At 45.2% G+C, this 11372-nt stretch overlaps 1 protein-coding gene across 1 annotated transcript; it reads right to left on the bottom strand.

Annotated features, from left to right (window-relative positions):
• Window positions 1-2940: 2940 nt before the first annotated feature.
• Window positions 2941-11000, bottom strand: FAM110C (family with sequence similarity 110 member C). Its single transcript, XM_042895266.1, is given in 3 exon segments — window positions 2941-6500; window positions 9716-10490; window positions 10492-11000. Coding segments are annotated over 2 exon segments (1101 nt in total). The 5' UTR covers window positions 10858-11000; the 3' UTR covers window positions 2941-6500; window positions 9716-9755.
• Window positions 11001-11372: the final 372 nt, after the last annotated feature.

Below are 11372 nucleotides of genomic sequence, written 5' to 3'. Positions count from 1 at the left end.
GCTCTTGTTCTGATGGAGGCTTTCAACCACCTGGATATCTGCTGAGAAAACAACATGGCCAGCTGCAAGTGATCCAGGAGATTCCTGAAATACATCAATAATAAATTTCTGGTTCTGGCACTGGATGGATTGACCGGAGATGAAACGTTGCTGGACTTGGTGCTCACCAGTTTGGAGGAGATTGTTAAAGACATTAAGAATGGAGGCAGTCTGAGGTGCAGCAATCATGCCCTGGTTGAGTTTGTGATCTTGAGAAATGTGGGCCTGGAAAAGAGTAGAGTCAGAACCCTGAATTTCAGGAGAGTGAACTTCAGGCTGTTTAAGGAATCAGATGAGATCTCCTGGGAAGCTGTCCTCAGGGAGAAAGGCATGGAGCAAAGGTGGCTATTCTTTAGAGATGCCTTTCTGAGAGCATGAGCTCACATCCCTCAGAACAAGAAAACAGGCAGGGGAGGCAGGAAACTGGCATGGCTTGGCTGCTGTTGTACCGAGGGAAAAGAGGGGCAAGTACAGGCAGTGGAAACAAAGACATATCAAGTTTAAGAATACCAGAATGCTGTCTAGAAATGCAGAGATGGGATTAGGAAAGCCAAGGCACAGATGGTACTGAACTTGGCAAGGGATGTTAAATACAACAAGAAGGGGTTCTATAGGTACGTTGGTCAGAAGAGACATGCCAAAGAGAGTGTATCTCCTCTGATAAATGAGAAAGGAGAACTGGCTAAAATAGATATGGAGAAGGCTGAGGTACCCAGTGAGTTCTCTGTCTCAGTCTTCACTGGCAGTCAGGATTCTCATAGTTCTCACATCCCTGGACATCACCTCTATAAACCTCACATTCCTAAATCTCTGGGTGGCAACTAGGGGAGCAAACTTCCCCCCAGTGTAAGGGCAGAGCAAGTCTGAGATCACCTCATGAGACCAAATGTCCAAAGTTCCCTCTGTATTCAGTACAGGTGAGGCCACATCTTGAGTACTGCATTCAGTTTTGGGCCCCACACTACAAGAAAGACACTGAGGCCCTTGAATGTATTCAGAGAATGGAAACAAACCTGGTGAGGAATCTGGAGCACAAGTCTTCTGAGAAGCAGAAGACTGGGCACTGGGATTATTTAGACTGGAGGAGGCGCAGGGGAGACCTCATCACTCTCTACAACTACCTGAAGGAAGGTTGTGCCATGGTCTCTTCTCCCACATAACTAGCAATAGAACTAGAGAAAATGGCCCCAGTTTGGGCCAGGGGAGGTTCAGACTGGATGTTAGGAAAGACTTATTCTGAAAGAGTGATTGGGCACTAGAACAGGCTGCTCAGGGAGGTGGTAGAGTCATTGTCCCTGGAGGTGTTAAAAAAACATTTAGATTTTGTAATTAGAGACGTGGTTTAGTGGGAAATACTGATGATAAGTGAACGGCTGGACTGGATGATCTTGGAGATCTTACCCAATCCTGGTTCTAAGATTATATGGGGCTATACGACATGCATCTCAGAGTCCTAAGGTGGTTGCTGAGCCACCCACCGTATTTGAGAAGTTGGGGCTGCCAGGTGAACTTCACTTTCAGGTGACTGGAAAAAGAGAAACGTCACTCCCATTTATAAGAAATGGAGAAAGAAAGATCTGTAGAACTACAGGCGAGTCAGCATCACCTCTGTGCCTGGAAAAATCATTGAATAGATCCTCCTGGATTACATGTTAAAGGCTTATGAGGGATGAGCAGGTGATCTGAGACAGTCAGCAAAGCTGACTGACCGATCTGGTGGCCTTCAACTAGATTGTCTTGATGGTCCCTTCCAACCCAAGCTATTCTGTGATATTCACGGGCTACAACTGCACCTTCCTCTCACAGGCAACACTACTGGTGAAGGCTTGCTGAAAATATTTATGTGCATAGCGAGGTGTAGACACAATTTGTTTCCCCTTTCCAGACTTGTTTTATAGTCTGCACTGAAGCAGGTCAGCCAGGGTAGGCCATGTGTCAAGGATGAGAAAGTTGCTTTCACTTTTTTATTTATTTATTTGTTTGTTTGTTTTTGGGTAGAAGAGCTTTATCTGTACAGTGCGTATCTGTTAGCCCTCCAGTTGCATTCAAATGCTTGTCAATGTAACACTTCATATGAGCAGTTTGGACCATGCCAAAATGGTAATTAAGCAGTTGGAATGTATAGATCTCACTGTATGCAATGATGATTTCTGCAGCCTTCTTCACAAAATGCAGGCACAGTGAATTAACACCACACAGACTGAATTCCTCCTATGGAATCCAGTCAGATGACACCTTGTTAATAAAATTCTGGAGATAGGGTTTTTCCAAGCAGAGCTTCAGATTCACTGAGTCTTTGGACACTGCCTTTTGCTGGTGATTTATGTAATATTGCTTGAAGCACACAGTAGCCTTTGACAGTGAGTAAAATATCAAATTCTCTTTAAAATATACTCTTCAGAAATGAACTGAGCACCTTTTCAGCCATATTCCAGAATGAAAATATTAAAATACTGTGAAACAACCCTGGTCTGATATATTTCAAATTTACTAAAAAGCTTTCATCCAGCGGTCTGGGTAAGGCCAGTACATTGCAGCTTTACTCAGAGAAAGTAATTGGGCAGTGGGGTTCTAGCTTTAAATGACAGTAATAGAAACAGAAAAGTAAAAGGGTAGTTTTTTGAGAAAAAAACATTAACTCTCAGTGTTGTACTTTTATTTGTATGCACTCAGTAGTAAACACATCTTTTTATATGGATATATAAATACAACAACTTAGAAAGCTGCATAGCAGATCTGACCAGTACTCCATTTTACAGGCTTCAAAAGATGTAAGAAACTTCACAGGAAGCAATGACAGGACAGCCTTCTTCCAGGAGAAAGTTTCTGCTTAACGCCCATCAATGTATGTTTGTCTGATTTCATCAAACATGAGGATTTACTTCCTTTAGAAAAGTAATCTGCATATTATAGAACAATCTTTATTTGTAACTTATAGATTTCTGTACAGTAATATTTACAATATATTGCAAGGCTTACAGTCTCTATGTCTTTATTGCAAATAATAGCTTCTAGGCAATAAAAATTGGACTTTGTACCTTTCACATGTTATGTTACAGCTGCAGACATTGCCCCATGCCATGGGGTTGGAGCACTTTGAAACACTTGGGTGTAAAACTCCATTTGACTATCTTATTTTACATAGTTCAACACAATCATTCAATTTATGACTTGTCTTTGCCCTCTGCCTCACTCTGAGGTTTTCCAAAAGAACGGCAATCCAATTCTACTGCTGAAGTGTCTGCTTTACCTCAGCAGCCTGTTTTAACCTCAGTTTAGCACTAAAGCTGAAAAAAAAAAACCACCTCTTCCAAGTCAAGTCTTTTATAATGAAGTAGTAAAAGCACCTTGAGAAAATCTTTTGGAGAAAGACAGGCAGTGACTAACACTAGTAAACTTCTCTTATTTTGAGAGATATGACTGAAGCACCCAACAGAAGAAAGGAAAAGTCATAGTGTGTAACAATAACAGGAGCTGAGTGAAGTACTGAGCTTTCGAATAAGCAAATAAGCAAATCATCCATCCTCTAGAGATACAGAAAAAGGATTGTCATCTACTGCCTTTCCTGGCATACTGGGAAAAGTAGGTTATTAGCTTAACCAGAATATATTTTTAAACAAATGAATATAAAGCTTATCAGGGGATGGTCTTAGGTCCACATCTTGATGATGCCTTGAGCATTCAGAGCTCCTACCAAAACTTGAACAAAATCAGGGAAATTTTGCCATACATCAGTGCAGAATGTCACCACAATCACGTACACTGTTGAAAAAGATAATAGAGGGGATTTAAAAATATTCCAGTTCTGCTTTCAATAATCTCTGTCATAAAATGTTCAGTGTTTTTAACTAAGGCTGGTGTTCATTACTTTCAAGTCAATTAAACATACTCCTTTCTACCACTGAAAACACACTACCAATGCATCTTCCCCTTTCTTCCCCCTAGCATTATCATCTTAACTTGAAAGTTGAAAGCTGCTCAACTTAAGAAGCCAAAACAAATGGAAGTTTGAAAATGAAACAAAAAATCTTCCCCAGATACAAAACAAAACAATTCTCTGGTATCACAGTGGAGCATTGACATGTAACACAAACAACTTCTCCTGGACTCTGAACTGTCTGCAGTCAATTCATATTTGCAAAGAAAAGTAGTCATCGGCCTCTGACAAAAGCACTTAAATACTTGTATAGTACAGTACCTCACACAGTGAGCATGAAAACAACAGATACAGTAGGTTGCGCTCCTGACTAATAAACCAAGTCTCTGTACCTTTAAAAACTGCACCTTAATTGCATAAATCATATTAGCAGCATCTTGAGTTGTAGTTTTCTAAGAATTATCCTGTTGAAAAAATGTAATAAATGCACATGGAATTTTCATTATTTAACAAAGATATCTCCACATACAAGCTTCCCTCTAAGTTGGCAGAGGTTCACTCATGCAAACTATTTGGTTTTCTCTTAATTTTGAAACAGGTTCAACAATTATTTTATCGAGAAGTGTTATCTACCTACCTAGACAATTTCAGACATGTAGACCTTAGTATGTGACACTAGGAAATGAAGGCAAATGCCCTGCATTCTCAAACAGTTGCTGCAATTCAAACTACCCTTCCAGTGACTGACAAGCATATTTTAGACATATGGAAATGCAACCCGGCCATCTTGCCATGAATTTAACTGCTGCCAACTGCAGCACTGAATGAGTGCTTCAAGGGCAACTCTTATCAGGATGCCACATCTGTGTATGTTCCAATGGGAAACTGGTCCTCCCACGATAGGCGTTTTCTAAGAGTGCCTCTACTCTACTCTGCCTTTTCCACTCCAATAGGTTTATTTATCAAGAGCAACAAACACTTTAAAAATGCAGCCCAAGTGCTCATTTGAGTCCTGCTTCCACTTGGCCGCTCTGGCGGCTGTTTTGAGCCAGAAGAGGCCCAAAGAGGTCTGTGTGACCAAGCAGGAATGTGGAGAATGAAAGCTCCTTCTTCTGGACTTCCCACATCCGAGGTCTGAGGGCCTGCTGAAGGCCAGCACTGCAAGCAGAAAGCCAGGCACATGGCAACACAGAGCTCATGGCTAACCTCTGCAGGAGGCCCAGCTGGAATCCTGGATGCACAGCTGTCGCTGGTTGGCCTTGATATGACCAAAAGGGGAATGTCTTTGATTGTTTTATTTCACATCTTTTTGTGTATTTTTTAACATCCAAATAAATACTTTGGTCTCAGACACTCTCTAGTAAGTAATGACAGACTGAGTACCTGGGGCATGGCTAGCGAGGCTCATAAGTTATTGTAGAGATCCCACTCACTACATGAGTTATCCAAAGCACTTTTGAAGCATGTTTCATTTGGCCAATTTAAATGAAGCATTGTACTGATAATATTGAGTGAGGTGCTGTGTACACTGGATCTACTCCCAGTAGGACATCAATCTGGCACAGCCCCTAACAGGTCCTCTGGCCCATGGTGCAGGGATGCCAGCCTCTCCATCCCAAGCACAACACCACTCCAGACCCACACTAGGGAAGTTTCATCTTGCATAGCCTGGTGTAGTTTCCCAGTACAATTCTACAAGCCAACTGCTCACTCATGGTGCATAAAATGCAAGGTGTTGAGCCATGAACTGCAAAACATTGCAATGAAGCCCTCTCAGGTAGTCAGAGATGTTGCAAGCACAGTGGAGGATCCTGCATAAATGTGAATTAGACCATTGTGCAGCAAGGTAACCCTATTTTTTTATTACCTGTTTCTTGGAACTATGCCATTTAAAAGATTTCAGTTTTAAAAGCTATTCCTCCCCACTGGTTGAGCACAGTATCAGACAGAGCAAACTAGACAGACACAAGGCAGTACAATGTGGCTTGAAAATCATTAGAGAAGGAGAGGCTCGACAGAGATTTAGCTTACAGCGTGTTTGCCAAATCTCCCAGATCAAGCCTCCACAGTTAGTCCTCACCAACCAGGGAAACATTTAATGATGCCAGGATGAGCCCCTGTCAAAACGCCCTCATGGGACTGGGCCTTTGAAAAGCTGGGTGGAGCCAGCTTGCCTGCAAGGTGATGCCTTGTCCAGGGGTCATCGACACTTCATTCCTACCTTCTCCTCCCATTCCTACTCACAAACATTACTGGAAAGAGATGGGCGCATGACATGGACCTTCTGCCACAGCCTGGAGTGACATCCTGGGGCAGTGACCTGATGCTGGATATCCCTGTTAATGGCACGCTTTGTGATCCCAGAACTTTTCATTTCCTGCTGCCTCTCTGCGGCACAGTTCATGATCTCCAGTTGTCGTCACTCTCTTGGATATCTCTGTGCGTGTGACATGAGTGAGGCTGCCAGGGGACGAGGACAAGGGAAAGAGGCAAGAACACTGAACTTGGACAAAGTAGTCATGAGCCAGATGAAGGAAAAGTTTCTTTCTGTGTCTGGTCTTGTTCAATTTCCAAGTCAAGGATTCTGATGAAAGAAGAAAAAAAACAAGTGTAATTTATTAATTATCAAAGCAAAAAAGCATTAGGTGATATTCTAAGGCTTTTGTTCAGCTGCTTATAACTATTGCCAATGCAGTAAGTTCCCTTTCCGTGAAATCTCCACTTGAACAACAAACATTCTTGTAAGAATACTGCTGAAACTGAAGGCTGAATAATCCTGATTCAAGCCAGGAAGGAGCATGCCGAGTGAATCCCTTTCTTGGAGTTGGGCAGAGCTGACAGCAAGAGAAGCCAGCAGTACTGAACTGCAGAGGTGAATTCAGGCAACATTATACTGTGAAATACCAATGCCCATCTCACAGAGGACTTCTGTGTTTTGAAGACCACACTTAGTTTCCACACTCATCACTCTGATGAGATGTGTCAGGCAATCTGATCCTTCAAGTAGCTCTATTTACACACCGTTCCCACCAGGCCCCAGAGAGCTCATGAAAAATTAAAAAGAAATGTAAAATATGAATGAAATGATCACCAGCGCATAAAAGCTGTGTTCTTCTCAGAAGGTATTTTACATGTAATAAGAAGAGGCTTTTACTTCTATTTTCAACTAGAAATTTTCAATTTTCAAGCCTCTGTGAAAAAAAAAAAAGAGGCCTTCAAGAGCGTGTCTCAGAGCTACAGATTCAAATATATGAATATAATGAAAAGATTCAGGTTCCTTAACTTGATGCTGTTTTACCACAGAAAGTGTAGAGTCGAAGAAAAAAGATGAACATTTGGGTATACAATAACATAGACACCATAGCTACAGAACCGAACATTAGAGCATGTGGTGATAACCACTCTCAGCTTAAATTCTGCCTGGTGACCGTAATATTTAACTTATGGCAACCTGATGACTCCTGTCCTTTATTCTGGGCGTTGTGCATTGGCACTCTCAGCTGACTTCTCTGGAGCACTTCCTCAGTTTTTAGAAATTACCCTGGAAACAATTGTAGCCCCACTACTGAGGTCTATCAGCTGAGTGAGTCCTAGTATGTATGAAATCAAGTTTATAATATGAACATTGTGGATAAGTGTTTCCTAGACTGCCAAATTTTGATGCCAAAGAAAATTGCTGCCGGTGCAAAGCATTTCCTTGTGCTCTACTCTGATTTCAATTTAAATGGGAGACTGCACTTTTTCTAAGGGTACAGAACACTTAAAGGAAAAACAATCCTAAAACATGTCATTTTTGGATAATAAAGTTACTTCAGAATGACCACATATGCCACATGAATTTCATGGAGTCTTTTCACCATGTTGCAAGGCTATGGGCTATGAGTAGCATCCTTTCCAAATGGGCGTGTTGTCTTTGATGTTCAAAAGCACACTGAGCCAGTGTGAGCTCCTGCAAAAGAGCTTTTCCCTTCTTGCCCTGCCTTTGCCCTGGTGAAGTACCTGTCTCTGAAGCCCTCGGCCTCCACAGCCTGTGTGTTCTTTGGAGCAGCCCCCAGCATCACCCTCTCAGCAGCACTGGACACGCTTAGCACCATGCACGTGGATGGCAGAAGGCCCAAATACACCTTCCTCAGCAAGCTCTGGTGTCCTGCCATGACAAACGCTGCCCTGGCCCTGCAACCTATCCCTGGCAAGCCCACATGGAAACTGACAGGCTTCTATTTTGCTTTAGTTCATGGAACTGTGGGGTTTTTGTTGTTGTTGTTGTTTTTTAATGAGGCTCCTGCTTGAAGTGGAAGGGAGCAAGCTCTGCCTTCCATCCTCAGCAAGGTTCTCAGCTGGCCACCTGCACCATTTTTTCTGTTTCTCCCTTGCCTTTTATTATAGAAGGATATTGAGAAATGGTCAGGAGAGTCTCTTCTCTCTGGTGTAATTTGGGAATGGATCTATCACATAACCACATTTATATATAATGGCTTGAAATATTTGTGTGAAAAGGTCTCCCTCCCCCTTCCTCTTCCCTCTACTCATAAGACATAAATGTCTTCTTGTGGAAAATCACTTTTTAAATTATCCAAATTCCACAAGATTAAAACAATTTTAAGCAAGTGAATTGATTTTTGCATTACATAGATAAAAGGCATTGGGAGCGACAGCCCCACACCCATGTAACAGGAAGGCTCAAGCATTACATTTCTCCACATTCACAGGGCCCACTATCGACCGCTGTACCTACACCAAGCGATGTTCTTCTCACGCACCAATTACAAACTGTCAGAACACATATACGTAAGCCTTCATATCAAGAACCGCTCATGCAATTTTTAAAGACCTCACTGTGAGCTGTGGTACCTACACACTAAGGTCTTCAACAAAATACTGTATCTATGTATCTATGAAACCATCAGTACCAAAGGCCTCAGGAATAGTGCTTTTGAGGAGATCAGATGCAAAACAAGCACAGCTTTTTTAAAGCCGGGACATCAGATTTCACCAGTGCTAAATTTGTTCTCCTTCTGTATGTGAATGGACTGATTTTGTAACTAGATGCCACACATTTGTATCATTTATCCTGGTATAACACAGTGAGGTATCTCTCCAGACAAGGCAAACCACACAACTAATTTCTAGCCACTGGGACCATGCTGCATGGCAGAACCCACTTCAGAAAAACAGAACAGATAACACATGCTAGGGGATCACCAGGAGCAAACTTTTATGGTCCCAACAACAGCAAGCTGTGGGGGAAATCAGGCTGGTAGCAGTGCTAATGGCTCAGCTTTGATACTGGACAATTGGGGGTGCCCATGTTTAAGTAACAGAGGGGAACAGTGAGAGAAGGAGAGAAAGCAACAAGAAAGCTTCAGAAGTATTGTATAAATACAAATGTACTCCTAATCATTAGTAGTTTCAGTTCAGTCTGTCATCTAAGCTACTGTAATTATGGGTTGAACACTTTTCTAAGTTTTTTCTTAGCAGTTAATATAGCAGAAATTGCAGAAACCAGGCTATTTATGAAGTGGGCAGTGAGCAGACATCCCTCATAGACACTGGCGCTTTGATTTCTTGTAGGGAGTCTGATTGCACTCTGGCAAGCTATACTCACTCATTTGTTTGCACTTGTTCTTTGCAGTGCCCCAGATTCCTGCTTTGAAAAACACAGCACTACGACAACTACCATACAAAATAAAGGTGCCTGTCACCTTTCATAAAAAGACTTAAAGAAACTATGCAACGTCTACTGCTTGCTAAAGAGGAAAGAGAAATACATAAATCAGCAGGACAAGGCTCTGCACACACCTTGCATTCGCCAGGATGCAGCACACGCCGCAGGAAGCCTTCACGCCAGTTCCTGGATTGCCTTGCTGCTCTCCTTGGCTTTCTTACAGGTGTACAGCCACTTGATGATGCGGGCATTGCGCTCGATCACCGAGGTGCTGCTGGGGACCTGCTCTGTGAGCTCATCCTCCAGCAGCCCCTCGTCCCCGCTATGCCGTGTGAAATCGCTCTCGGACGTGGCCACACTGATGCTGCGGATCTTGAAGGAGACGTTGTCGGACACCACCGAGAAGTTCTCTCTCCCCAAATCCTCGATGACCTCCTGTTCCAGGCCACAGAACTTGAAGAACGTGTCAAACTCAGAGAAAGATTTGGAGTAGCGAGAGCTGATGTCCGACTGGGAGCGATGGAGACCTCTCCTCTTCACCTCCTTGACCTCTTCAGGAGGTGCAGGCAACGTAGAGGGCTTCTCACGTTCTGTTGTACAAACTCCTGGCTCTTCGGTGCTCACCGGGACAGCTTGCTCAGCTCCACAGCCACCAGGTTCAGAGACAGCGAGTTCAGCCGGGTGAGGCTCTTTGCTCTCGGCGGCAGAGCTGTCCTCCATAATGACTCTGGGCACCCCAGGGGAAGCCAACTGCTTCTCCTTGCCGGGCCCCTGGAAGAACCTCCTCACCAAGCTGCCTCGCGAGCCGTCCTGGCTCTGCCCTCTCCCCAGCTCGCACTTCTGGCGGTAGATCACCAGGGAGTCGGGCCGGCCCTGCCTCCTGGGGGTGCTGCGCCGGGCGATGGGGGGGGCCGTGCTGCATGGGGCCCCGCCACGCGCACCCCGCCTTCGCCCGCTCCAGCGGCTTCGCGCCCTTCCCTCTGCCCAAATCCCTGCTCGTTTTGGTGCTCTCCACCGAGCAGCTCTCGCTGCTGCACTCCGAGGCCGAGCTCAGCACGATGACGGGCTCCTGCTTGGTGCTGATTACCTGCTGACTTTTCACATACTTGGCCTTATCGGCTGCCAGCCTCTCCGCCGCGCTCCTCCGGCCGGGGTTGCCGGCCCCCAGCTGCCGGCGGAGGTACTCCGGCCCCTTGTTGAGCAGCCGCACGCTGAAAGACGAGTGCAGGTCGGAGATGGCGTGCATTTTCACGGCCCGGCTGATTTCAGTGGGCATAGCAGCTTCAGCTCCACGGCTCCCGCTTCCAGTCCCGGGCGATTTAAAAAAAAAAAAAAAAAAAAAAAAAAACAGGAGGAAAAAAAGCGAATAAACAGCTCCAAACGCAGCGTGCGCTCCCTGTGCGTGCCCGCGCGTGTGCCCGTCCCTTGCGCGCCCGCCCCGCGCCGCCCCACGCCGCCGCGCACCCACTCGCGCTCCGCCCGGCCCCGCAGCTCGGCCTGCCCCGCCCCGCGCCCGTCACCGCGGGAGCGTAGCTGACGAGGCCCCGGGCGGTCCCGTGCCGCGAGCCGAGACACGGGAGGGCTTCTCCCCGGGGATCAGCCGGCTCCGCGCAGGACCACTCCAAACTCAGACCCTATGTCCGAGCGCGTAGTCCAAACGCTTCTTGAACTCCGGCCGTAACGCTGCCCTGGGGAGCCTTTGCTCGGACCCGACCACCGTCTCGGTTAAAAAGAGCGTGCGAGACCCTCATGCCCTTCGTGGGGCACCCGCAGCGCCAGCAAGGTGTCTGC

This window comes from Lagopus leucura, unplaced genomic scaffold (genome assembly GCF_019238085.1).
Source record: "Lagopus leucura isolate 7727_CA_CO unplaced genomic scaffold, USGS_WTPT01 Super-Scaffold_73, whole genome shotgun sequence".
Taxonomy (NCBI): Eukaryota; Metazoa; Chordata; class Aves; order Galliformes; family Phasianidae; genus Lagopus; species Lagopus leucura.
This window is presented reverse-complemented; position numbering and strand designations above follow the sequence as displayed.